General features: G+C 52.7%; 1 protein-coding gene across 8 annotated transcripts in view; it reads left to right on the forward strand.

Annotated features, from left to right (window-relative positions):
* Positions 1–22,873, forward strand: part of TLE3 (TLE family member 3, transcriptional corepressor) — a 48,545-nt gene extending 25,672 nt beyond the window's left edge. For 3 of the 8 annotated variants that reach the window (XM_037833539.1, XM_037833545.1, XM_037833547.1), the window contains 14 exons: positions 5,924–6,128; positions 7,601–7,617; positions 11,321–11,440; positions 12,528–12,578; positions 13,244–13,396; positions 13,874–14,015; positions 14,517–14,716; positions 15,506–15,582; positions 17,269–17,518; positions 17,858–18,105; positions 18,952–19,099; positions 19,898–20,048; positions 20,980–21,056; positions 22,228–22,873. In XM_037833539.1, the coding sequence (XP_037689467.1) occupies positions 5,924–6,128; positions 7,601–7,617; positions 11,321–11,440; positions 12,528–12,578; positions 13,244–13,396; positions 13,874–14,015; positions 14,517–14,716; positions 15,506–15,582; positions 17,269–17,518; positions 17,858–18,105; positions 18,952–19,099; positions 19,898–20,048; positions 20,980–21,056; positions 22,228–22,335 (1,947 nt within the window). In that variant the 3' untranslated portion in view covers positions 22,336–22,873. The remainder of the gene's footprint in view (positions 1–5,923; positions 6,129–7,600; positions 7,618–11,320; positions 11,441–12,527; positions 12,579–13,243; positions 13,397–13,873; positions 14,016–14,516; positions 14,717–15,505; positions 15,583–17,268; positions 17,519–17,857; positions 18,106–18,951; positions 19,100–19,897; positions 20,049–20,979; positions 21,057–22,227) is intronic. The other 5 variants (XM_037833546.1, XM_037833542.1, XM_037833541.1 and 2 more) reach the window with 4 other exon arrangements.
* Positions 22,874–27,771: the final 4,898 nt, after the last annotated feature.

Genomic DNA, 27,771 nt, shown 5'->3' on the forward strand with positions numbered 1-27,771 from the left:
AGCTGTAAAGGGTAAGGAAAGGCTGGGGGATGGGGGTAGTGGGGGGGCTTGTAGTAGCAACCAGTGGCTGTCCCTGTGGTATGGTTGGATTTGCCCTTCTGGAAGGAGGAGCAGCCTGGCACCCTGGTTTGGGAGATACGAGGGCTTTGGGTACATCACTTCTTTCCTCTGGGCCTCAATTTCCCCATTTGTGAAAAGACAGGGAAGGGCTAGGCAGGTTTCACAATGCACACCTGCTCTAGTCAGCTGATGGTGGCTGTCTGGGGTGTGGAGTTTTGAAGGATTCTGAGGCTGCGTCTGAGCTCAGCTCTAAGAGTGATGGTTTAGTTATAGCCGGCTGGGCTGGCCATAGCTAGCAGAAAATTTATCACTTGGATTAGAGTATTTCTAGGGTCTCCCTTCCTGGTGAGAAAGGCCAGCACCCAAGGTCAGGTTGGTGAGTGAGGGGGGGAGAAGCAGGGGCAGGTGGAGGGAGCCCAGCCTTGCTGGCCAAGCCCCCACTTCCCTACTGGTCTGTAGGGAACTCGAGTATCCAGCTGCAGAGGAGAGGCTGGAAGATTCACTCATCTAGCTGGGGCCCGGCAAGACCCAGTACCATAGGCTGCATGCCCTTCCTTCGTGGATCCAAGTTATAGGGGGATTCTTAGAGCAGTAAGATTCCCAAGCACATGCAGGGAAAATTGTTGGCTGTTGGTCACCAACTTGGAGAATTTCTGTCTTTCCCTGGCAGATTGAGGACCCTGTTGGCTGATGTACCAACCATTTGCAGAACCCCCTTTCTACATTGCTCTGTGCTGGTCCAAGGTCTTTGAATGGGAGTGGGGGAATGGGGAGTGGGCTCTCATCTCACTTGCCCACTGCCAATGTGGTCTGCATTCTCTAGGGAATTATTAGTGGAAGAGATAGTCACAAGATAATGATTTGATTTTGTTTTGTTTTGTTTTGTTTTTAATGGGGGGGGGGGGGCTGCAGCAGCTTGTCACAAACTACAAAGGGTATTTTGAAGCCCTTCCTAAGCTGCTTGCATTCACTCCAGGATGCTGATGCACTAGAGCCATCAGTTGATTGAATTTCACATGTGGGAGAAGGATGGCAAAGAGAGTGTGGTTAGGATTCATCAGTTTCCTTCAGCTAGGCAGCTGTGGTTTCAGTCCTGCTTCTGGCTGCTCCAGGCTTAGCAGAGTCATTTAACCTCTCCGAGCCTGTTCCCCATTCCAGAAATGGGGATAAGAAGAGTTGTTGTGAGCATTAAAAGCTATTGGTGAGCATGAAAGCTCAGTTCATTCTGGAGTTGTGCGGAAATAGAAAGGAGCAAGCGTAGGCTTGGGGCTGCTCTCCCTTTCCTTGAAGGGTAGGAAGTGTTAATTTCACGCAGTTAGGACCTTGTCTTTGCTTCTTGCTTCCTGGTAGGAGCCCTTGGTGCGTCTTGACTCTGCAAATGCTTAGACAACGTCACTAAGTGGTGAGCCTAAGAAGTGAAGCATTAAATCCGCTAACAGAGGCATAAACTGTGATGTCTATAACCCAGTAACACAGACTGTGCAAGCCAGATCTTCCCTGGTGGCCTCTTCTGGAAGAGGAGGTATCTGAGCTCAGGCCACAAGAGCTTGGCCCTCACGTGGAGGACGGTGCGGGACACCTTCCTCAGACACAGTGTGTCCTGGCATGGAATGTTAGAGGAGGGAGAAGTGAGCACTCGTGGGTGGGCTTAGTTCCACACTCCTAGCTGCTCTTTTGGGGCTGGAGTTAGGAGGGGCAATTGTTGATTTCCTGGTATTAGAAGGAATAGTAGGAACTAAGCGATTACAGAGCAGTGAGTGTGGGAAAGGGCAAGGTGGGGGCTGGGGGCTCCTCAGACTGTGGAATTGATTGCATTTCTCCACCGCCTGAAAGGCTCCCCACTTGAAAACACTGTCACCCTCCCAATCAGATGTCACTCAGCACATTGTCCTCTGAAGCCAGGGGACATGTTGAAGGCCATGATGGCTGTTCTGGAGGGGTGAAGAGAAAGGAGCTCAACCCCCCAGGGAATGGAAACGCAGCCTGAGGTGGCCGTGTCTGCCTGCCTGCCAGCCGAGGGCCTGGGGTTGGCAACGCAGCTAGCTGGCTCCCCCTGCCCCTCCAGGGAGAAAACTTTTGTTTTGCTCTCTGCTGCAACCAAGACTGTTAGCAGACCCTCTGCCCAACAAGCCCTGGCATCTGCTCTCGCCCTGAAGAGAAGCCTTGGAGTCTAGCTCTTGTGTACCTGCTTCTCAGAGCCTGTTGAGCCAGTCTTGACTGTGCCTCCAAAGGACCAAAAGGGAACCTTGTTGGGAATTTCTGACTCTTGAACTTGAAGATCAGAAACTTTTCGTATTTGCATGGAAGATTCCTTTCCTCTGTTGCAAAGAATGTACTCCTACTTGTCATGCTAAGGCAGAAAAGCCATCCTGTCTTGGAAGCTCACCAGCTTTGAAAGCCATTGTTTTTCAAACAGCTGCTGCTGCATTCCGGGTTTAACACTGGTTCACTGGTTCGTGTCTCGGAGAAGCAGGACATCCCGTGGGTGCTCCTTACCCAACTAACTGTTCTAGATGTATCTAATAGGTCAAAACCACCTCCGATTCCGGAACCTTAGAGAAGAGGCACAGATCTGGGAGTCAGACAGTTGAGTTTGGACAGAGCCACCCCGCTGACTCATTTCCCTTCCTCTCCACGTATACCTTTTGCAACATTGTCATTCACGCGGCAGACGTGTACTGAGCCAAATGCTGGGATGGATGAGTCAAGGTCTGTGTCTTCCTGGAGCTCAGTGGTCTCCAGGGTGTGACATATAAGTTGCCCAGTATCACTTAACTGTGAGAAAAATGAGGGTTAGATTTACAGTCCAGTCAGTATTTGCTGATGTTAACTGAGCACTTACTTTGCCTTAACATGTAGTAATGCATGTGATCCTCACACAACCCCAAGAGATGGGCTCAGTTCTGATTCCCATTTTGCAGATGTGGATACAGGCCCAGAGAGAGATGGATCGGGTGACATTTTTAGTCTCATAACTGAGAAGGGGATAGAGCTGGAAGTCCACCCTTGGCTCTCTGGCTCCAGTGTCTGCGCTGTTAGAGCTCTTAGAAGGGAGTGGCCAATTCCTACCAGGAAGATGGGGAGGGCTTCCCAGAGTGGGTGGTGTTTGAACTGGGCATGGTGTTCAGCCCGGAAGGTTGGGTGGGAGAGGAGACCTTACCCACTAAGGTAAGGATCAGGGTGTTTGGAACTATTCAGTGTCTTTCCACGAGTACAAATCTTTAATCAATTTTTTCTGTAGAAACAAAATTGTCCATAGAAGGAGTTAGCCTTGTACTGATCCCAGGTTACAAAGGGATCAGTACAAGCCACTTCTCTGGCAACTTTGAAACCTCCCCCTCCCTTCTCCTGCATCTCCTTTCTTCTTCAAGATACCTTACTGGCTACACACTTTAAAAAGTGATTAAAATATCTCAATCCTTGCTTTCTGAGATTTTACTGAGTAGCCACCACTGGCAGAATTAAAGGACCAACAACATCTAGTCTAAATCCAAAGTGTCCTGCTGGAGGGTCATTTTAAAACTGGGTGTCTAGATAGAACTGTTATGGTCCTGTCACAGCAGGGAATACTACACAGCCATTAAAAAGAGGAGTCATTCTGTGTGCTGATTCAGAACACTGTTAAATTAAAATCAACTTGTATAACAGCCCATTTGTGTAGAAAAGACATTCATTTATAGATACGAATTTCCATAAAGGAAAACCTAGACAGATTAACAGTGGCTTCCCCTAAGGAGGACTGAAGAGTGATTTTTTTTAACTTTGTAATCTATACCTTTTTTTTTTTTTACAATGAGCATGTATTACTTTTGTAATAAGAGGTAAAAAATTACTTTTTCCCATGTATTGATTTGTAATAAGATGTTAAAAAAAACTACATTTTCTTTTTAAATAAAAGATGGGGAACCTCAGTTGTAAGCTCCCACCTGGGAGGAGCGTACGTCCCTTGGCTGGGATGGGTTGGTTTTCTGCATCGGACACTGCGATGCTGACTCCAGGGTCCCCTTAGCTTTGTTTCCGCTGTGGTATCTTGGGGAAGACCTGAAGTCAGAGCTGAGGCTGGGACCAGTGCCCACCATCCGGTGACAGATGTCTCAGGGTCGCCACTGATGGTCTTGAGTGAGGTCCTGGGGTGCGGGTGCTAGCCTCTCACACATTGCTGAGAAGCAGAGCTCTGTAGTAAGTGTGGTGGCATCTGTGGCACCTGGGGATGGGGCTAGGTTGGCAGTCTGCACATTAGTTGGGGGAGAGCAGGACCTCAAACACTTACAGGCTCTTGGTGCCTCACCTCCAACCAGAACTGTGTGCCTTCACTGTGTTCTGAGGTCTGTCAGCAGTTGCCAGAAGCCCATTTCCCATTGACAGGCAAGTCCCCTTAGCCAGGAGAGAACTCTTGAAGTTTGTCAGATCAGTGCTCTGTGTTATCCCCCACCATCTCCCCACAGCTCTTGCTCCTTTGGAACATTCTATGAGGTTGGGTGGTTGATAGATTTGAGCTCTAATCTCACTCACTAGTGGTGGGCCTTGGCCAGCTACTGGCTGCCCACTCTGGCTTCTAGACATCTATAAAATGGGCACAATCCCGCCCTTACCAGGAGGTTGAAAGAGTTAGAGATAATATTTGGAAAGTGCCCAAGCATTCTTGCATTCTCTTAGGCATTCAGTTGGTTCTCTTGTGCTAATGAAGAAGAAAGATGTGTGTATAGGCAGATACTAGCATAGCTAAGGCCTCTAAGAAATATTTCTAGCCTAAGAAATAATTGGCTGCTGGATTGTCCGCCCCACAATGCCCATGGGTCTTGGCACAGTCTTAGCAGTGACAGAGGGCATTCTGTCCTGACTACCGAGGAGAGAGCCAAGGCCGCCCGGGCCAGTTACTTGTGTGTGGGAAGGGGAGAGGGAAAGAAGCCCCTGAGGTTAGTATTGGGTAGGGGTTCCTGGGGCCTCTGGATCCAGGGCAGTGAGTTCTTGACTGGAGGTGAGGAGGGGAGGGACAGGAGGATTGTCGTTGTCACTACTGATGGTATCGAGCTAAAGCAAGTAAAGTTTTTCAATCCGTGAGGACCAGTTGTAAGACATGAGTAGATGTTTGCTACAGTCCTGATCCCTGAATGAGCAGTCACCTGTGCCAGGTGCTGTTCCCTCCATTACCTGAGAATAATCCTCTGAGGTAGGGCTGCTTTCCCCCTTTCACAGATAAGGAAATGGGAGGAACTTGAAGGAACCTGCCCACAGTCACACAGTGAGTGCCAGAGCTGGGAATTGAACCCCTGCTCTGTAGTCCCAGGCCTCCAGTCTTTCCATCAGTCCATTCTCCATTGTGATGTCCGATAACATTAGCTCTCATTCCACTGGGCCCAGCTCTTCTTGCCCTCAAGACTTCTCTGCTATGGCTTATGCCAGCTCTGAAAGCCAGGCGTGGGGTTTCCCAGAATCAGGGGGTCTTCCCCAGGTTAGGGCCTCAGGGTGGGAGACGCTGGCTGCTAACACTGAAGGCGTGTGAACACGAGCAAACCCGGTGACTGTTGGGAGCTTAACCGTGGATTCCCCTGGACTAGGAGGGAACCCTTGATGACTATGTGGTTTCTAAACGCATGCATTATTTATCTTGATCTTGGAAACATACACTGAGAAATCCTGCCCAGAAACTAGGGGATGGAGTGTTTGTAGACATAAACCTTGAATCTAAATTGTGGTGCATTAACAAGACTGTTCCTTCGGTGAGATGAGTATGTGGTCTGAGCTGGGGCAAAGGCTCTGGGGGTGTTTTTCCTCCAAGGTGGCGAGAGCCCCCCTCCCAGGCAGCCTGCGGGCCTCCCTCCCCTCTCCCGCTCAGCTGTTCTCACCACCCGCTTCATTGCAGCAACAGCAGCTCCAGGCGCAGCATCTCTCCCATGCCACGCACGGGCCCCCGGTCCAGTTGCCGCCCCACCCGTCGGGCCTCCAGCCTCCAGGGATACCCCCAGTGACCGGGAGCAGCTCGGGGCTGCTGGCGCTCGGTGCCCTGGGCAGCCAGGCCCACCTGACCGTGAAGGATGAGAAGAATCACCATGAACTTGACCACAGAGGTGCGGCCCGGGGCTGGGAGCAGGGAGGGGGTTTGGGGGAAGCTGGGCGTGGGGCCTTGGCCAGGGGTAGGTGGGCACAGCGAATGTCGTCACCCTAGGACCAGCAGTTAGCCAAGGGTATGGAGCTGTGGACCCTTGGCATGTGGAAGCCTGCACCCGCCCCCAATCCCTGTTTTGTACCCTTATTCTCTGGCTGGAAGGACACCATGTCCTTTCATCCTGGAGGGGTACCCTTCCCTCTTCCAGCTACATCCCTGCCTGTCCTTCAAGGCCCAGCCCCAGTCCTTCAGGATGCCTGGCCAAATTGAGGATCTTTTTCAAATTCCCACCAGAGTTTACGAGTTGGGGTCCTAAAGTGGGACTTTGGTTGCTACCCATGTGTGGCTTGTCCCTGGGGAGTGCTTTGTCCTCCCCAAGATTATTTCTTCTCTGGACACTGTCCTTAGCACGTGTTTTTTGCCAGCACAGGTGTTTTTGGAAAAGGTACACAGTTGGTGCTCAAAAAAAGTTTTGTTAGTTGACTGTCTTTAAGTGGAGAGAGCAGAGCACAGTTCAGCAGGGAGGTGACTGGGAAGATTTGGAGTCAGAACTTGCACACACACACCTCACCACATTCACTATGGGCCTCATCACAGGGACCCTGGAAGTTGGTACCGGGAGGGAATGGGAGGGGTTAGCTGGATCAGGGAAGGAAAGAGCCTAGTTCCTTGGCACACCCCTTTTTAAAAGGTGTCACCTTGCACACTTTCCCGTCGGAGAGCTCTTCACCAGGACACATGGCCTGTGCAGCATTCATGCCCCGGGCCTGGCCTGGGCTGCGGGCAGTAGAAATCATGGGAATGGGAGCATAAGATTTTTGACCCTGTAGCAGGATGGTCTTCGTGGCAGACGTAGGAGACAACCAGGGAGCTAGTGCTTGGCTGGGCAAATAATCAGAAGCTTCAGCTTCCAGGGGCTTCTTGGTAAAGCAGAGAATGGTGTTAAGTTTAAAGCAAAACTGTACAAAAACAACACTCTGAAATTCCTTTTTTTAAAAAACCATGATTTTCTTAGCTCTCCCAGATCCTACATGTGTTTTGCATAGCATGATCTTTCCTAAACTTGGGGCTTTAAGAACCTGAGTCTGCTAAACAGGAATTTTGGTGCCCTTCTTGGCATGTCAGGGAGAGCTAGGCCCCAGGCCTCCTCTGTCCCTCTCCACCCCCCACTTCCCCAACCCCCCAGGCCTGACGGGGCAGGGGAAACATTGGCATCGGGATGGTTGATTTCCAAGCTGGGAAACGTAACTTGACTTCCCTGCTTGGACTGAGCCACAGTGCTTGGAGGGTGCTGCCTGCTGCCAGTTTTAAAACCAGTAAACGAGAAAAACGCAAAATCCAGCTGGGCTGAGACTGACCTTTTTCCCTTCTTTTTCTGTCTTTTTTGTCTTGGGGGCCTGATCCTCTTCCTGACCTGGCCTTCCTTCCCCAAAGAGAGAGAATCAAGCACGGTAAGTGCTGGAACTCTGATCTCCTGTGTGACGTGTTTGGGTGCTGGGAGGCAGAGGGGCCTTGTGGGCTCCTGGCCTGGGTCCCAGAAATGCAAACCCGGGTTCTGCTCTGTGGGTTGAAGCCCCCACAGGGGTTTGTTCTGTGTTTAATTTGTGCCTAGACCTGGGAGACCTGGCTTCAGTGCTGATGTGTTGGTGACAGTGTTTTAATCCTGTTGTGTATTGTCATGAAATAGGGGTGGCTGACACCTGTTGAGAGTGACCTTGGGTTAGGGAGACCCCTTCATGTCTCCAGGCATTGGGTCTATCAGTTGTCAAATGAAGAGCTTGGGCTATGAGTGCTAACTCCCTTTTATACTATAGGTGATTAACTAGAGACCACTGGCCAGCCCTGGGCCCTCCCAGGCAGTTTGTAAACCCAGGGCTTAGGACCCAGGTGTTATGTGTCCTGGGTTGGGGTTGTACCCCACCTCCCCCAGGTGTCCTCTTCAGTTCCTCCCAATGTCTGAAGTCCACCCTGCTTTGGGCTTTAACTCCGTTTAAGAAAGTGCTAGCAAGCAAGCATTAAAGCCAGGCCGCCTGCGTGTCCGCCAGCTCTGAGATTTGTTGTAAATCTTTCTGATCACACTGAGGCTCAGAGGTTCTGTTTCAAGTGAATAAGCCTTCTGAATAAGCGCAGTGGAGTCTGGATAAAAAAATCCTCCAGTGATTAGCAAAGCTATTTTATTCCTTATGGCCATCCTTGTATCACGGGCTGTCTAATCTGTTAGGATGGCCTTGGTTATTACCTCGTGTTAAGTAGGACTTGGAAGGTCAGGCAGTTAACTAACCATTGAAACCGCCTCCTTGGGCATCCCCCTCCACCCCAACCTGCCTGCCCTTCCCGGCTTTCCACCCACACTTACTTTTTAACCCCCCATTAGCTTTTCTTACATCTTCTCTTGCCTTCTGAGCCTACATGTTCACGTTTGGGCCCAGGACTGGCTACATTCGTAAGAAAGGAATAATTGAAGCTGAAAATCCATTTTGAATGCTTTAGGTTTGACTCTCATATGATGGCATTTTGGTTTGCTCAGGTAGAAAGAGCACTGGATTAGATGCTCAAGGTTTGGTGGAACATTGGGTAGCTTGTTTGGCCTCTCTGAGCCTCAGTTTCTTTATCCGTAACCCAGGGAAGGTTCCTGCCCGGCCAGCCTCCCAGCTTTGTTAGTAAGATCCACTTAGAACAGGATACAACCCCCAGAGGGAACCCGGCTAACAGTGACCTACTGCAAAGTGAAAGCAATGGCTGAAGCTTAACAGCCTCCTTTTATCGTCATTTCTGTTGGCTTTTGGCTTCATGCCCCAATCTAAGAACGCTTCCTCCTAAAAGAAACCCACGGCAAGCCCCAAGAGCTGAGCTCTTCATGCTGCAACGCTCCCTGACGTCCACACGTGGCAGACTGATTGATAGAGCAGGGCCCCTGGAGGAGCGAATGGGAATGAATCAAGAGTCCATCGTAAGGCGCAGGAGGCAGGAAGGGTGGGCTGGGCCCCCGGAGGCAAGGCCCTGGGGCCATGTGCGTGTGGCAGTGGTGTCCAGAGGGGCATAGACAGAAGTCATCAGCCCTTTGGAAACCAGGTTGTCGACAGCTGAATCCTGTGGCCGGAAGGACAGGGCTGTGTGAGAGTGGGAGAGGGATGGGTGGAGGGGCTGGAAGCTGTCCCAGAGGGGTTAGACTGGAGTCCAATTAGAGGTAGCTTCATTCATATTTCCTTGCCTAGCCGAAGCAATAAAAAATACTTAGTTTTTTGGCCGCCTGCCAGCCAGAGGCGGGCTGGATCGAAGCCGCTAAATGCCTGACATGACTCTCCGGTAGCGGCGAGGGTTTTCAGCCTGACTGCAGGAGAAGAAAGAGCTCGCTGTTTTCCCGAGCCGTGTACTGGGTCGCAAGGAGAAACCCGAGCAGCCAGCCGCACGCCCCCCTCTCCTCCCTGCCCAAGAGGGGCAGCGCGAGGGGCTGAAAGCATTTCTGCTTAGCACGGGGTGGCCGCCACTGTTGGAGGAAATGAAATGAAATGACGGTGATTTTTTCTGCCGGCGCTCGCAGCAGCTAATTGAATTGCGGCTGGGCGTGCATCACCGCCGTTCTCGCACGGCGGTGGGGAAGGCTGAGCTGCAGTTCCATTATAACCTCCATTTTTTTCTTCAAGGCTGATAACTCTGCCATTTTAATTTGCTCCAGGCAGAAACTTGGCAGGGAAGGGCAGCCCAGAGACTGGCTTAGGAAAGGAAATGAAGCTCCAGGGCTGGTTCCCGCACCGTTCCCTGGGAACCCCACCCCTCGGCTGTCCAGCCCCGGTCACTCCCCGTGACTTTTGCCTTTTACCTCTGAGCCAGCATTGGCGTTGGGGTAAATGGGAAGCCATGGATTAGGCTCATCCACCTTTGCCTTTGATGCCCTCCTTTCTGCACAGATGTCCCTTTGTGTCTCTGTTTTCCCTCGTCCTGCCGCTTCCCACAGTGCATGGGGATCGTTGGGACACAGGCCTTTCCCTTCCCTAAAGCTGGACCAACAGCTCTGGAGGGCAAGACAGTAATGTGTCTTGCCCTTCCTCACCCTGGCATCCAGCAGATATTGGTGGATGAGTAATGAGTGGGTGTGCAAAGGTCAGGTTTGGGCTCTCACAAAGGGGCAGACTGCAGTAGCATCCTAGAGGTTCTGATGTTAGGTGGCTGCCAGGTGCCCCTGCAGGGGTCCCCTCCCTGCCCCCCAGCCCAAGTAAAGGGTGCCGTCCTGGCCACCAGCACCACCACGACTGAGGCCGTCCCCTGGCCAGTGGCTCTCCCTTTTTCAGACAGCTCTGTCCTTTGAACCCCCCGTGCATGCTTCCCTTGTCTTGGCCGTCTGCCCCTTTTCCCAGGCCTCTTACATCCAAACCATAATGTCCTCATTTGCCTTATCATTGAAGCAGGATCTCATTAGGCTCTTCCAGACCTGACAAACTTGGGTTTCCTTTGTGTTGCCTCCCTCTGGGGGACCTGGGGTCCATTTCCCAACCTCTCAGGGTACTTATCAAGGGACAAATTCCACCTGCTCCATAGGCCTTTCCCCAACGTTCAAAGGGAGACTCTTTGTGGCATCACATTCTGTTTATTTATAATCTTTGTGTTTCTCTCAAGTTGGTGAAGGCCGCACAGGGAAACAGGGTGAACCCACAAAATGTGATGCACGCTCAGGAAGGCCTGCGGCAGCCTGGGGCTCCTTCCTCATCAGTCTCCCGGTGCATCTTGGGTGCAGCAGATGAACTATCACTCATGGCCCCAGCTGGTCGGCTCAGATCCATCTTTCAAGACTCAGTGCAAATTCTATTTATCCCTTCTTTGAGAAAATAGATGTGGTGGGCACTGCTGGTGATGTGACCCTGCCCTGGCGAGTACAGTCTCGTAGGCCACAAGGCAACCAATTCATGGCAAGATTTATTTTTTATTAATAGTGGTATTGCTGCAGAAGAGAAGTAGGGGTGCTCTGCAGGCATCTCCTAGGGGACCTGGTCTGGGGAGTGGAGGATGCTTCCCTGGCAAGGCTCCATCCCAGCCAAGATCTTCAGGACCCGTCTGACCTTCTGACCTCATGTGTCCCCCGCCTTAGCTGTATCTTTGTGTATGAAATGTTACATTCAGCCAAAGATGACTGACCCCAAATCCCCTACTTGCTTCCAGAATAACTCAGTGTCCCCCTCGGAAAGCCTCCGGGCCAGCGAGAAGCACCGGAGCTCCACAGACTACAGCATGGAAGCCAAGAAGCGGAAAGCAGAGGAGAAGGACAGCCTGAGCCGATACGTATGTCTGAGGGCACATTGGGTCAGACGGGGCATCTGATCTATGGCCTGAGTGCTCTTGGGGTTGGGAAGTGAGTCAGAGACAAACAGTGGAGGTGAGAGAAGCATCCCATCAAGAAGGGCAGGGCAGGGTCCTGAGGGAGCCGTATACCACTGAGAGCATGTAAGCCACAGCCTGGGGGGGTAGGGGGAGTTAGGGATTGGAGTGGGAGGGGAAGTTGTCCCTGCCTCCACCGGGCCTGGGCAGAGCTGTGGGCTCCTGCCTTGAATCCCGGTCTGCTGAGGGGGGCATCCCTGGCCCTCCTTGCTATGCTTTGCCTTTTTGGCCCTGACAGTCTGCCCCCTGTGTTCAGACACTCAGGCCTCACTGCTGTGGCTTTTCATTGCCTTTTCATGTATACAGTGATGCCCCCTGGTACATGAGATCTCAGTGGGAGCACGGTCTCCAAGTCTGCGTTGTGCCAGGCTGTGGTGTGTGAGAGCTGGGGCCGAGGGAGGGACTGTGCGGTACTAGGGGGAAGCAGGAGCCATGTACTCCAGGCTTGCGCCAGGCCCCATTCAGCTATTTGGCTGCTCTGTGGCTTTGGGCACGTTGCCCACATGAGGCGTCAGCTGCATTTCTGTGAGACGAGACTAATCACCCACCTCACAGAGTGGCGGAGAGGGCTGGATGACCAGCATGCTCACTCATAAAGGAGGGCAAATGTAAAGTGAGCTGGAGAGAAGTTTCTGACTTCAGAGACAAGTATAAAAGGGCAGACAGGGTGAGAAGGTGGGGGTGGGGATGCCTAGAAATGTTATAATGGAGCAGGGCCCAGCAAGGCTGCCACGTGGATGTGGGAGCTGGGGAGGTGGGTGAGGAGGCACATCCCCTGGAGGAAGGCCGGCTCTGAGCTGGAGTGGTGCTCATTGGAGGGCAGAGGGGTGGAATAGAAAGAACATGGACTTTGGCATTTGGCTGGGGTTCACAGTTCACATCCTGCCTTTACTGCTCATTGGCTGGTGGCAGGAGCGGATAGCTCAGGCTCAGTGTGGGGTGGGGAGAGAGCACGGCCTCTTATCAGCCGGTTGGCTTCTCTTGGTTGCAGGACAGTGACGGGGATAAGAGTGACGATCTGGTGGTGGATGTTTCCAATGAGGTAAGGGAGGCCCATGTTGCAGAGAGGCTCTTGATTTGGGATGGTTTAGGAGCTCCTCCCCCGTGTGAGAGCTGCTGTGTTGCAGCTGCATCTGTGCATTAGTGGCAGCCTGAGCTGGGTGACCCGGACTCTGATCTGGGGGCATCAGGAGGAGCAGGTCAGGGCTTTGCTACACGGTAGCTGGGCGTCCTTGGGCATCGAGGATTTGCTAGGATGCCTCTCAAGAGGGAGACCCCAAACATCCCAAGGTGAGGTCAGCTCTGTTCCCCTGGGTCCTCCAAGTCAGCTGCTTTCTCTCTCTCTTCTGAGATCTTGGGGTGAGGGCTGTGAGTCCCCAGGACATCAGCCTCAAAAGGATCAGAGGAGCTGGAGAGAATCTCCCCTAGGCCAAGAGACCAGCTCCCTGGATTTGAGTCCTGAGGTTGTGTTTGATCTTGGGCAGGTCACTCACACCCCCCACCCCCCACCCCAGACCCCAGTCTTCCCATTTGTAGAGTGAAGGAGTCAGACTAGATCCTTAGAATCAGTTGACTCCCCATGGGGGCCCCCAGTCTTTCAGCCAAGCCCCTTTTCCCTACCCACATGCTCTTTGTCTTCCTGTCCTCAGAGCAGGGAAGGCTCTAGTTGGTGCTTTCAGTGCATCTCTGCATTGCTTGTGTTTTCAGGACCCAGCGACACCCCGGGTCAGCCCAGCACACTCCCCTCCTGAAAATGGGCTGGACAAGGCCCGTGGCCTGAAAAAGGATGCCCCTACCAGCCCTGCCTCCGTGGCCTCATCCAGCAGCACGCCTTCCTCCAAGACCAAAGACCTTGGTCATGTACGTGGGGTCTGTCCCTGGAGTGACAGAGGCCAGGACAGAGAGAATTTTCCTTTCCTTCCCAGAAGAGTGCCTCAAGACCTTGTTAGTTGCGGAAGGGGCTGGGGAAGGCAGGGTGGGGTGGAAGGGAACTTTGTGCAAGACCAGAGGTGGAGTGAAGCTTATCAGAAGACAGAGGAGGGGTGGTGTAGAGAGAACCTGGAGTTGGGGTTTAGCCTGCTTCAAATCCCAGCTTTACCGCTCACTAATTGGGCCCTGCACTTGTTAATTAACATTTCAGAGCCTTGGCTCCTGCATTGGTCAGTTGGGGGTGATCACAGGGAGTGACTGAGAGGTTGGTGGGTAGAAGGTTCCTAACAGGGGCTGGCTGGCTTCATGTGGCGATGGGCACCTGGCATCATGGCCAGCTCGGAGTGCCCAACTCTTGGCAGGAAAGAATCTTCATGGCCCCTTGGTCTCTGCGTCTTCCCTTTTCAGAACGACAAATCCTCCACCCCTGGGCTCAAGTCCAACACACCAACTCCAAGGAACGATGCCCCGACTCCAGGCACCAGCACAACCCCAGGTCTCCGGTCAATGCCGGGCAAACCTCAGGGCATGGACCCGATAGGTATAATGGGTAGGCATGATAGGGCTGGATTGATTGGGGGGAAGGCAGGGGTCTGCCTGGGCCAGGGCTGGAGCCGCACAGATGGGCTAGGACCCCAGGGAGTGCGTCTTGAGTTGGGGCTCCCCCAGGACCTGCCCTTGGGGGCTCACAGCCAGGTGAGAGGAGGAGATGGTGCTTTGAAGCTGCTTCCAGGGACCACCGCTGGGACAGGCAGATGGAAGGGGCATGGGCACCGAGTTCTGTCCTTGGCCTTGTCATAGTTCTGAACGAGCAGAGCCCTTCTCTGGGCTTCCACGTCCTGCCAGAAAAAGCAGTGGACACTTCTCCTAGCTCTCATCTTCTTAGGCTCTGCAGTCGGGGATCCCGGTTTGGTGGGTTCAACCTGAGAGGGCTTCCTGGAGCAGGCGGCTCTGGAAAGCTGCATGGAGTGCTGTGGGTGGGGAGGGGGCCGTGGCTCTGTCACAGAGGGCAGCGCAGGCCCACTCCCCACTGACAGCCGCCTCCCCACAGCCTCCGCCCTGCGCACGCCCATCTCCATCACCAGCTCCTACGCAACGCCCTTTGCCATGATGAGCCACCACGAGATGAACGGCTCCCTCACCAGCCCCGGCGCCTACGCCAGCCTCCACAACATCCCTCCCCAGATGAGTGCCGCTGCCGCTGCTGCCGCCGCCGCCTACGGCCGATCGCCAATGGTGAGCTTTGGAGCTGTACGTAGACTTTTTGGCTCCTTTTTCTGGGGACTGGGCAATGAGTGGGGAGCTGGTGGGCATTAGGGTGGCACTCCCTCCACATCACGGGGGCCCTCGGGGTCTCGTGACCAGACAGCCGCCTTGTGGGGAAAGCGTTTATTAACAACACGTGAGATTTAGCTGAAAGGACACGCACTTCGGGTCAGGCAGCCCTCGGTTCCACCCCCAGCACCCCGTCCAGTCTGGGCGGTGGGGCCGATTCCTGCTCTCTTGGGGATGGGAATCCCAGATGAGTTGTACCCCTGCCGAACAGGTGTTTGGTCAGTGGGCTGGTGGTTATAACAATAATTATTTACCATTATGGATGAACAGGGAGGATTTGGGCTGGCAGAGAGAGAGAGGTCCTTTTTCAGGAGACAGTTGCTGTCTTTCCCTCCTGTTACCTGGGATGGCTTTGTTGCCATATGACAGGCCCGCAGGGACACCTGGGGAGGGAGAGAAGTCAGGCAGGGCCAGCTCTTCCTGGCGGATGGGGGCGAACAGGGCTGGGGGTGGAGAGTGCTGGTGCAGAGTTGGGGGCGGTGTGAACTATCATCCCAGCACTGCCGCCATCCTGGACAAGGCACTTGGCCTCCTGGGCCCCCGTTTGCTCTGAAGCGGTGAGCCCTGCTCTGCTGTCTCCTGGGCTCTGAGGAGGCGTAGCTGTGGGTGCCAGGGCTGAGTGGGTGCTGGAGGAGGAGGAGGAGGCTGGGGTCAGGGAGGACAGTGGCATTCCTGAGTAAGGGCTGGCCTTGTCTTGATTTGCAGGTTGGTTTTGACCCCCACCCTCCCATGCGGGCCACGGGCCTGCCCTCGAGCCTCGCCTCCATTCCTGGCGGAAAACCGTAAGCTCTGCCTATGCTTAATCGAATGCTTCCTGGGGAGGGCAGGAGAGATCACCACACCCCTTCCCTCCCTGGCCATGGGTTTGCCCTGGTAGACTTCACCTTGGGGAAGACGTCTTGCCCCTCTAGAGGTACTAACAGGCCTGGCTTCAACCCCAGGAAATAGCTGCCTAGCCGTACTCCAGCCCCAGGAGCTCCTCCTTAGAAAGGGGGACCAAAGGGGTGTGGAGGAAATGAGCTTGAAGTCCACACGTGGGTTCCAGGAGAGTGGCAACACCAGACACTGAGGCTTCCCAAGCCAAATCTGCACCCAGCCCTCACAGGCCTTGTCCACTCCTCTGGCCTTGGATCTCCCTGCCAGAAACACCCCCAGCACTGCCCTGTCTCTAGTTTTCCCCTCCCCTGGAGAACATGCTCCCTACTTTGCTCCCCACCTCCTTGGGTTGTTGTGTGGATTAAAAGATGGAAACAGAGAATACTTAACATGTGATACAACATCACCAGCAGAAGTCCTGACATTAATTGAGGGGTTGCCCACAGGAGCCTAGAACAGCAGGTGGACTGAGCCGACTCACCCCTGGCTCTGACGTGGACTCTGTGATCATTTGGGGGGTTAGAGGAGCAGATTTCCCTCCCTGATACTGCTGGTTCCCTATGGTATCAATGGGGCAGCATCTCTGGATCCTCAGGCGAAAGGTGGCTCTGGAGAGAGGCCGGGCACCGGCAGTGATGCTTGACAACATTAATGGCCCAAGCAGATGCCCCCAGAGCTGCTGGGGTGTAGGGGACATGGCTTGATTTACTGACCTCTGTACTGATGGAAGGTTTTCTCAACTGCAGTTGTGCCCAGGGTCTGTCACAGGCTCCCAGGGTCAAGGCAGGGATGGCTCAGCCATGGAGCCCACCCCAGAAAGGCCTTGGGCATGCAGGGAAATGGCTCTAATACAAGACAGTGGGACATGAGGGTGCTCAGTTAGAGCAGGGAAGTGCCCAGTTGGCGGATGGAGTCGTGGCTAACACATAACACACACGTGACAGTCAGTCCCCAGCCCTCCTTGCCTCACCCTAAGGCCTCAGGTCAGGTACCTGCTGTTTTTCATGCAGTAATACTTCTCTTCCCCTTCATCTATCAAAAGCAGGAAAGCTGAGGTCTGCCCACTCAGTTCCCTGACCTGTTAGGCCCCTAATTTGAACTTGCAAACTCTGTGATGTAAGGTCAAAGCAAAACCTACAGAATTGAGAGCTAATCCCTCTGTAGGATTCTTCAAATAGGGGAAGGAAGGAAAGCTTCAAGGAGGAGGTGACATTTAAGGTGGGCCTTTTTCAGACACAGCCTATTAGGGAATTTGTTGCTTGCAAGAAAGGGCATTCCAGGGGCACAGGTGGGCTGGTGATTGGATTGGAGCAAAGGTATATAAATGGGAGCAAAAGTCAAAGTAGGCATCAGACTGTCCCATCTGGTGGAGCCAGGCCAGGAGGGTGGGATTAGGGGTTAGGCACTGAGGAGCCATTGGTAGCTCTGGAGCAAAAGATGACTTGCTCATTGCTGTGCTTCCCTAAGATTTCTGGAGATGTGAGCATAGAGGCAGGAGGCCAGTTTAGGGGGTGGTATGGGTTGAACTGAGCAGGACCTGTGCAAACTGAGAAGTCTGGGGATGGCAGAAGTGACACTTCTTACTCTTTCAGCGCATACTCTTTCCACGTGAGCGCCGATGGGCAGATGCAGCCCGTGCCCTTCCCCCACGATGCTTTGGCAGGCCCCGGCATCCCACGGCACGCCCGCCAGATCAACACACTCAGCCACGGGGAGGTGGTGTGTGCCGTGACCATCAGCAACCCCACGCGGCACGTCTACACGGGTGGCAAGGGCTGTGTGAAGATCTGGGACATCAGCCAGCCGGGCAGCAAGAGCCCCATCTCCCAGCTGGACTGCTTGGTGAGGAACCTAGGGCTGCGGGCCTCTTCTGCAGCTGCATACAGGGCTGGGGGGAGGGCTCCGTAGACATGGCCTGGCTTAGCCTCGGATTGGCTGAGTGACTTGGGGGCAAGCTGGGTAACCTCTCTGAGCCTCCATTTTGCCATCCCTAAGTGGGGAATGATACAGACCTCATGGGGTTTGTGACAAAAGGTGTGACGATTAGAAGGTGGGGAAGTCCTATCAGCTGCTGTGTTAAGAGGGGAGGCTGAGGGCAGGGGTAGTGGGGGTACTCATGTCTCTCCTAGTCCCCAGGAGGGAAGGTGGGCTGCACTCAACACATCCCTTCTCTCTTCCCAGAACAGGGACAACTACATCCGCTCCTGCAAGCTGCTCCCTGATGGGCGCACACTGATCGTGGGCGGTGAGGCCAGCACGCTCACCATCTGGGACCTGGCCTCACCCACGCCCCGCATCAAGGCAGAGCTGACATCCTCTGCTCCTGCCTGCTATGCTCTGGCCATCAGCCCCGACGCCAAAGTCTGCTTCTCCTGCTGCAGCGATGGGAACATTGCCGTCTGGGACCTGCACAACCAGACCCTGGTCAGGTGAGGCCAGCAGGGGAGCAGGAGGGAGCGTCAGTCTTTGGGAAGTTTGCACTGATTCTCAGACAGATGCCAGCCTCACCTGGCATTATTTGCTATGACCCAGGCCCTGTCTGAGGCTCTGTGGGGTGGCCAGAAAAGTGTGGACAAGGGATGTCCAAGTGAAAAGACGGCTCAGCCTACCTTGGGCTCAGCCTACCTTGAGCGGAGGGAGGAAGGGCTTTTTGAGCCCAGGAGCTTGGAGGTGGCTTTGTGGAGAAGGTGGAGCCAGTGCGGGTTTGGAAAGGTGAAGTTCAGATTAGTGGAGACGAGCAGAGAGAGGGCAGGTGGGAGAATGGAGGGTGAAAAGACATCAAGACCTACAGAAGCAATATAACTTGATGGTTAGACATGGAGCCTCGGAACAAAATTGGTATCAGGTGTGTTTATGGCCTCAGCCACGTGCAGGCTGCAGCGTAAGGAGGGTAGATGAGTAAGGCAAATTGGGCTAAGGAACTGTGTCCTAAAGGCAGTGGGACTGCTTTCTCTTTTCTGATCATCTTGAGGGAAAATTGTCCAGGGCCTTCCTGGTTTAGCTTCCCCTCCTGTGCATCTGAGCGGCATGGGCCCCATTTGGCCTGGCCTAAGCAGCCCCCAAGACACTGACCCCACCCCCGCCCAGGGGAAAATCCCTGAGTAGAGTAGGAGAGGAGCCAGGCCTAGCTCTGCTGGAGGGAACAGGGGCAGGTGATGATGCACCTCCTTCTGTGCCTCAGTTTATCCTTCTGCTTAGAGGCAGTGCTGGCCCTCTTCCAGCTTGAGTTGGTGGTTCCCTGGGGCTCACCTCTCCTCCCCGCTTGGTCTGCCTAGGCAGTTCCAGGGCCACACAGATGGGGCCAGCTGCATCGACATCTCTCACGACGGCACCAAGCTGTGGACAGGGGGCCTGGACAACACTGTGCGCTCCTGGGACCTGCGGGAGGGCCGGCAGCTGCAGCAGCATGACTTTACCTCCCAGGTGTGCAGGCCGAGCTGCACCCTCCGAGCAGTAGGCTCTTCCCCTCCCACATCCCAGTGGCTGGGTCAGGGTACAAAGAGGCCTCATGGGGTGGGTTGGGTGGGGGATTGTTGCAGAGGGACATGGAACCCACCTGAGTAATGGGGGAAGGCTTCCTGGAGGAGGCAGCAATGAAACACGGTGAACAAGGCTTTAGAGTCTAACGCACCTGACCCAACTGCTTGGATTCAATTCCTGGCTCTGCTGCCGTCAAGCTCTTTGGCTTCGGTGTCCTCATTCGTGGAATGGGAATAATAGTAGCTATCTCATGGGTCTTATGAACACCTGATGTGATCCCTCTAAAAGCCTTAGCCAAAAGCCTGGCTTAGAGAAATCATTCTGTAAATGTCAGGTATTATTATTCTTTGTCATTATTTTGATTGCTTGCTTTAATATTTAGTATTATGGTATACTGTTTACTTATTTTTCTTTTAAAGAAAGGCAAAAGTCACAGAGAAAGATGTCTGTGCTACCTCTGAGTTTGGATGCTGGCCCCACCGTTTGTTGTCAAGGAGCCAGCAACTTCTCTGAGCCCCAATTTCCCTGTACAAAATGGGGATGAAAAATGACCACCCATGTCCCTGGGTTATAGAACCGGGTGAGGGGGAGCCTTGTTTTGCTAAGGATAGGGGTGGGGTTGAGAGGTGGTGTAGAGGAGTGGGGGGAGACTCTGATTCCCCAGGGTGACCTGAGTGGGGCATTTGGGGAGACATCCCGCTCTCCAGGGCAGGGGATGCTGACTGTGCCCTCCCCTCTCAGATCTTCTCCCTGGGTTACTGCCCCACCGGCGAATGGCTGGCCGTGGGCATGGAGAGCAGCAACGTGGAGGTGCTGCACCACACCAAGCCCGACAAGTACCAGCTGCACCTGCACGAGAGCTGCGTGCTTTCCCTCAAGTTTGCCTACTGCGGTGAGCCTCAGGCGGGTCCCAGTCTGACAAGGGGCCCTGGAGTCGGGTGCAGCTCCCTGCCTTCATACAGAAGAGGGGCCCAGAGTGTACAGAAGGACCAGAGCCCCACAGTGAGCCGAGAACCAGACATCCTGACTCCTTGGCCAGTGCTTTCCATACCCTTTGGGGCTCTCATCCCCCCAACCTTGTCTGCCAGATGCATTTAGGGGGCTGAGCACTCAAGACACCAAGGCCAGCAGCCAGTCCTGACTGGCCTAGGGCAAAGGAATGACTCCTAAAGCAGTGCAGGAATTTCCTCCGGTGGTTAAGTCTACAGGCTTTGGACTCTAATATCCGCTCCTTCACTGTCCAGCTGAGCCACCTCAGGCCAATCTCACCCTCTCTGAACCTCGATATTTTTCTCTGTAGACAGGAAATAGCATGGCACCTGCTGCATGGCTGAGGGGGTGTCCATGAGTTAACACCTGTAGAGCCGTGGCAAAGTCCCTGCCCAGAGTGAGGGTCTTGCTAACTCTTTCTGGAGCCAGATCTCCAAGTTCTCAGGGCTTGGCCATTTCCAATATCTCCTAACATCTTCTGATAGTGGAATTCATACGGGTCAGTTGACCTTGGTGGCTTTGAAAAAAATCTTTTTGTGAGTATAAACACTGCAGTTAATGCTAAATCTACCTTTTCCCATCCTAGCCTCCCCTATCCCTCTCCTTGATTGCAGAGAAAAGCATTCTCTGGGTGTCCATGTGTCTGTTATGTGTTTCACTTGCAAAATGCCTCTTGCAAGTGGAGATTCATGCTAAGCACTGGTTAGGAGCTCACACCACGTTTCCATGGCAGCCAGCCACATCTGGGGCAGCTGCGGGGCGTAGGCTGAGGCGGGTCTTGCTTTAGAGGGTGACTGGTCACAAACCAAGGATTCCTTTGCTTCTACCTGCAGGCAAGTGGTTTGTGAGCACTGGGAAAGATAACCTCCTCAACGCCTGGAGGACCCCTTACGGAGCCAGCATATTCCAGGTAACCACCCACAGTCCCCTTCCCCGTTTGGTTCTACCCAGAGTCAGGCTGAACGGGGGTGCTGGGGTGGGCATATAGCAGGAGGCGAGGAAAGAAGAGCCAGGATCAGACGTGCCCTGGCCCCTGCCCAGCCCCACCTGATTGCACTCTGGGGAGTGGGTGGACTGCCGGCTGCTGCTGGCTTCTGGCCCTTGAGGATGAGTGCTTTGAAGCAGTAGCTGTTGTAAGATTTGTAGAGCAAAGAGGAGTAAAAATGTGCTCTTTGCTCTGGCCTTTGCACAGAGCACTCATTGGAGTAGTCTGGGCAGTTGAGCACCTTTTTTTTCTCAGTGCACTGTTAGCTATGCAAGTAGGTTGGCATCCTCGTCTCAACAATTCAGCGTAAGGAGAGAGGTGGGGAGAAGGGTCTAGGGAAAGATAGGAGAAAAGGAAGAGGCATTTTATAATTTTTCAAGATCTGGGCATAACACTCACAAACACACTTTCTTCCCTCCCTGCACACTTTTATACTCACACCTCCCTCTCACACACACACTCACATACACTCTCTCATACACAGCCACACTGCACTATCACACACACACACTTTCTTTCCCCTCCACACACTTATATTCACACACCCTCTCTCTCTCTCACACACACACACTCTCTCATACTCACTCTCTCATACACATATATACAGAGCCAACAAACCACTTCCTAGATTCATGCTAGAAATGACCTGTGTCTAGAGTGTTACATATAAAACTTCCCGAGTCCCTCTAGTTTCACTGGATGCTTCAGGAATCAGAAAGCAAATCTTCTGTTCAATCATCAGTCTGACCATCTGGCCTGCTGACTCCTGCTCCCGCTCAGAAATGCTGCCCATTCTTAAGCTCAGAAGAGAAGCTCAGCTAAAGTGTGCTATTTTGAACCTTACAACTTACTTTAAAGGTCACATTGGACCCTGTTATTGAGCTTTTCCTTATGGAAATACAGGTGGGGAGGGGGAATCTAACTGCAAAGCTTCTATGGGTTGAATATTTACATCTCCCAGCCTCGTCTGTTGTTTGTGACCGAGGCTGGGGCTCCAGAGTCAGGGGGGCTCCTTTGGTTCAGGTGATGTGAGCCCTGAGGAAATGAATGCCTATCTTTTCTCTCCCCCACGCCCTCCCTGGCCATCCTGCTCCAGTCTAAAGAATCCTCGTCTGTCTTGAGTTGTGACATTTCAGCAGATGACAAATATATTGTAACGGGCTCTGGTGACAAGAAGGCTACAGTCTATGAGGTCATCTACTAAACGAGGACTCTAACAGGGCCGTCAGACTCTGGGAGAAACCGACTCAGCTCTGACAGGGAGACCCTGGGCCGGGCACCGGCGGACAGTGGAGGATGGGGTACGGCGGCCGTGTCCCCCAGGGCTCCCGCAAGCTGAGCGGGGCTGCCCCATCACGGTCTGGACTCCTGGGCATGAATTGATGTGTCTCACGGACTCGGATGGATTTTTCCTCTCCTCCTGCCCCTTAACCATCCTGGCAGATGCTACAAATAGATTGGAGGCTTGTGGCTCTCCAGTCCCCAACATAAATCTCTCTTTTTTTCCCCTTCCCCTCTGCCTGGGTCAGGGACACTGGAGTGGACCACACTTCTGAGCAGGGGGAGGAGGGCTCTCTATTTCCCAATTGTGCAGTGCGCAAGATTTGTGAAAAATGTAAATAGTAGATTCCTAACTCGGACTTTGGTCAGCGGGGGAGGAGGCCCCTTCCCACCAGAAACCCTAGCCGTGTATTTCGCCTGCTGTATTTGTAATCCACTCGTGGTGGTGGCTTTTTATTTTTCTTCTTTTTTTTTTTTTTTTTAACATAAGTTCCCATCTGGGAAGGGGAGCAAACTGGGGAGGGGGTGGAACGGGGAGAGAAATCGTGGGTGGGAGGGAACTGCAGCTGGCTCCCAGGTTGACTATCGGACACTCACTGGAATGCCTGTGCCTCTGGGAATTGTCCGCCGCATGTCAGGATTGTGCACCGACTGACAGACCGACAGTGCTTGAAACAGGTGCCAGCCTGGGTGCCACTTCAACAGAAATGGTTGGATTTTTCTGTGGTCTCCTGAGCTCTGCCTGCCTCTTGCCCTCTCTCAGGCCTCCCTCTCTCAATGTCTCTCACTTGCTTCCTTCTCTGTCTCCCATGCTCATTCTCTTCTCAGCCTCAGTCTCCCTCTTTGGTGCACACTTGGCTACTGTAAAGAGAAATGGAAGTTCAAAGGGACTCCTTCTCTGGCCCTTCTTAATCTTTGGCACAGCCTAAAAAGGAAAAAAAGTTAGAGGAAAGCATAGCAACTCAGCTCAGGGAGCTACCAGAGAAAAATAGCAACTGATGTGGGTGCTTTTTTTTTTTTTTTAATTTGAATAAAAATAATTAGAAGTGATATCCTTTTATAAAATGCCTTCTCCCACTTTGCTGCCCACAATTCCTTTCTCTCCCCCTAGAGGGGGGAAAAATATATTAACCTACAGGGTCTCAAGTCTCAAAGGATCATTTCCCCATCCCCTAGCCTGGTGGGGGCACAGGTCCTGTCACACTGTGGTGATTTCTTTTGTCTCTTATGGGCCCAAACAGGTTAAAGTTAGAATATTGTCTCCTGCAGGTACCATGTCCTGGTACCAAAAATGTTCTGAGGTGTTAGGGTTGTTTTTGTTCATTTGTTTCCCCTTTGGTCTTTTTTCTTCTTTTAAAGAAAAGCTAAAGGCCGTCGTGAGTCCTGGTGGTGGGCTCTCCATGGATGTAGCATATGGAAGTTAATTTTTATACTGCATTTTTATGGATTATTTTATAACGTGTGGTTCTGTCTGGTGAGGAGGAAGAAGGGGCTTCGGTGGAACTGCCTGTCCTTCAGTGACCTGGCTCCAAGGCCGAGCAGCCCCCCGACGTGGGGTGGAGGCCAGTGGCATCCTGCATCGCTCTGAGGTGGGGGGGAAGGGGATTCGTCTCGCACGCTCACTCTTGAGTGTCAGATGTTCGTCTACCAGCTCTTGTGAAGGCTCAAGCCACAAGAGAGGGCGAGGGTAGAAGATTCTTGAAGAAAAACAGAATGAAAAGTCATTGTAATGAGCTGTTTTTATATTTTTAAAAGTTACTATTTAAAGGTTGGTTTGATTGTTGTGTTTTAATTGCCTCCCTCCCCAGCTTGTCAGTCCTCCCCAGGAAAAGAATCAGAGTCACTGTTACCATCCGTTCTGGAGCCTGGGTGGCATCCTTTGCACAAAGAGAATACCACCTCCCGGGACTCTCCTTTGAAAGCTCTCCCCATGCTGCCCCCACCCCTGAGAGGTCTCTTGAGCAGGACAGTTAGGAGGGTTTTACACAGTCTCACCTCACGGCCACCCCAGGCTAAGCGGCTGAGAGCAGTGGGGCTGGGAGCAGGGACTGCCTCTGGACGGATGGGACAAAGGCCACCATGGGGAGGGGCGCAGTTTTAACACCAAAGTATCTGTTCAATTGTAAATGCAAAACATTCTGGGAAAAAAAAATTAAATGTAATGAACTTCAGGTGAGACTTCAAAGTGACCGTGAAGCATCTGGACCCTAAAGCGTGCATCTATTTTTTAATTTAATCTAATGGATTCAGGTGTTGCAGAGAAACCATCTCTAGTTCACAATAGTGTGATCCTGAATGACTAGGAATGAGGACAGGAGACCCAGGTTAGTGCCCCCGGGGAGGCAGGGCTGGGGGATTAGGGGTGCCACTCTGGAAGGGAAGAGGAGGGTGCTGGAGTCTGCAGAAGCCCCAGGGGTTGTTTTCGGGCTCTTAGATTTCACAGGCCCATCGGCAAAATCTCTCCGGAACTGCTCTGACAGTGTTTCCATCACTTACTGCTGCTGTTTTATACAGGAAAGGGAACTTAACATCAGAAACAGTAGGACCGACAACCTCAGAATAAAGCAGTCCCCCCTAGAGAGGACACGTGGACTCCCCACACAGAGAGGAGTCCTCTAGCTGGAGAGGGGATGGTGTCCCAGGCTTAGAGAGGAGAAGGTTCCGGCAGGAGGAGCCCTGAGCTGAGGCTGCAGGGCATGGTACAGCCCTGCCATTCGCTGGTTGCACAAACATCACCTTTTGCTTGAGCAAAACATCACCCCTTTGGACCACACTTGGTTTCCCTCTTTCCAGGTCTGTGCCTTGCAGTAGAGGGCTGGAGGTCTAAGCTCTGGCCAGGATTAAATTCTTGTCTGGGGATTGCCCATCTCAGTGCCAAGGTAGGGTTGGAGTTGGAGCTTGCAGACCCCAGTTGGGTGAAAGGAAAATTTCTATTAGTGAATGCTCATGTCCAATCTTTTTCTGCTGATGGAAAGACCAAAGTCATTCCCACTTCTTATCAGGGGAGACTAAATCTCTGAAAAGCTCTTCTAGGATTTCCCAAGGATGGCAAGATGACGGAGAGTCTTTCCTTGCCCAGAGAAGCTTGAGGTCAAGTGGGGGTGGGATGGGGAGAGAAAGTGTAGCCCTTTTATTTGACTTGTGTAAGTGGTGCTGGGGACACATCCATCAGCAGCAGCTGATTCCGCCTCTACTCTTGCCTGTACTCATTGCCACTGTCCTCATGCAAGCTCCTCCTGCCACCAAGCCTCCCCCACACTCATTCTCATACAGCTCATGCTTCCTCCTTTCTGCCTCTACTCCCCTCCCAAGGCTTTCCACCCTGTACTGGCAGCATCAGTAGCATCTGGGAGCTTGTTAGAAATCCAGAATCCCACTCCCGCCCGTCCCCCACCAGTGCTACTGAATCAGAGACTGCATCTTAACAACCCACAGGTGCTTTGTAGGCACTTTAAACTTTGGGATGCACCTCTGGTTTATGCTGAGAGGGCCCATGCCAGGGTGAACAATCCTACGCTCATTCTTAATCTCCCCAGATTGCCCCCACCTCCTGCTCACCAGTGCAACAGGAGGCCTTGACACCATCCTTCTAGCTTATTTAAAGTCTGCCCCTAACCAGCCTTTCCTCTTATGCAGAAATCAACATTTCATTGCTCCAATATCCTGGTCTGTCCACTCAACCAGACTTGTCCTCCTGGAGGACAGTGCACAGAATCCAGTGGCCCTGGCCTCACCAATGCATGAGGCGCTTTCACTAGTTTGGGTGATCCTAATCTACAGTGCCTGGCATAGGACCTGGGGTCCCAGGGGCTCTGTAACTGAAACCCAGAGAAGCAAAATGATTCCTGGAATTCTTGCAACTTTATTCTGCTTTTGTCCAGAGCAAGGAGATCTGTTTTAAAAAATGGAGGGGGCTTGTTTCAGAAGCCAGCTTTAATGGTTTGAGTCCACATTGGATTGTGTGCAAGAGTGCAGGTCATTCCTAGCAAAAGCTGAACAGGCCTCCTCCTAGCCTCTCTCTGAGTTGCTGCCCATCTGTGTTCCTGCCACCAGGCAGCCCCAGCCTCATCACAGAGGCAGGGCAGTGATTATCCAAACTTGTGGGGGCTTGTGCAGAGACACAGATTCAGAGATCGGGATGTGAGAGCCAGAAGGGGCCTTAGCAAAACTGCTAAATGTTAGAACTTGCCAACTAATGTCCTGTGCTTAAAAAAGGAAACATGGAGTGTAAACTTTTTTCAAGAACACATTCAGTATTTGACAATGAACATTTTTAATATAAAGCATAGTGAACAGACTGGGATAACTTCTTTTTTTCAGCATGGTTAACAGAACTATCAGACACCATTGATTTCTGTGACAATGTGGAATGTACTCTACTCTGGTACCCGTGAATAAGTCCCCTTGAATATTTTTAAGGAGGACAGGAGGAAGCTGTCCAGTGGCCGGGACTGGACAATGTTTGGAGGATTAGTATCCACAGAGGCCTCCTGCCCTTTCTCCAACAGGACTGGTGAGCAAATTCATGGAAAGGAGATGGCCCAGAAAAATGCTATGTAGAGGCTCCTGCTTCAAGAACATCCTAGAACTCACACACCCATCTTGCCTTTCCTTGTATCCAGCCAGCCAGCCACCCATCCACTCATCCATCTGTCCAACATTTACACAGTGAGAGCATATATGTGCCCGGCAGATGCTGGGATGCAAAGATCAGTAATACACAATTCCTACCCTCAGGAGACTTGGCCGCGGTCACATTATCTAACAATTGTCACTCCAAGAGATATGTGAAGTCACGAATCAGGAGATGTCCAGCACGTAGCTGAGGCATTAACCTGGGCTTAAGGTCCAGAGAGCAAGGGTTCCTGGAAGGAGTGAGCTAAACAGAGCTGAAGAAAACAGTTGCCATGCCCAAGAGAGGCAGGGAGGACAGTGTTCAAGAAACAGCATATGCTAAATCCAGAGTAAGAGAGGGCAGGACATTCTCGACACCCCACCACATCTCCTGTAGTTCTTGCTCCTCTCTTGCTCCAGCTCCAGTCCAACTTTCTTAAGTTCCATTTCTTGCTGCCTCACCCCAGCCAGCCCCCTCCAGTCCGGAAGCAGTGCTGGGATCCTGGGATGAGTAGACGGGTGAAAATTAAGAAGAGGGATCTAGGCACAGGCAGGAGTACAGGGAAGAAATGGAGGAGAGCTGCAATTCAGGGGCCAAGAGAATGCTTGTGATGACCCCCAGGGCTCTGGATCCCCAACATGATTGGTATTAGAAGACCTGGGGATCTGTGCACTGGACGTGCTCAGTCTCTTAATTGGGTGATATGCCCATTCTAAGCTCCCCACAACACTCAAACAGCTTCCT

Source organism: Choloepus didactylus, chromosome 4 (genome assembly GCF_015220235.1).
Source record: "Choloepus didactylus isolate mChoDid1 chromosome 4, mChoDid1.pri, whole genome shotgun sequence".
Taxonomy (NCBI): domain Eukaryota; kingdom Metazoa; phylum Chordata; class Mammalia; order Pilosa; family Megalonychidae; genus Choloepus; species Choloepus didactylus.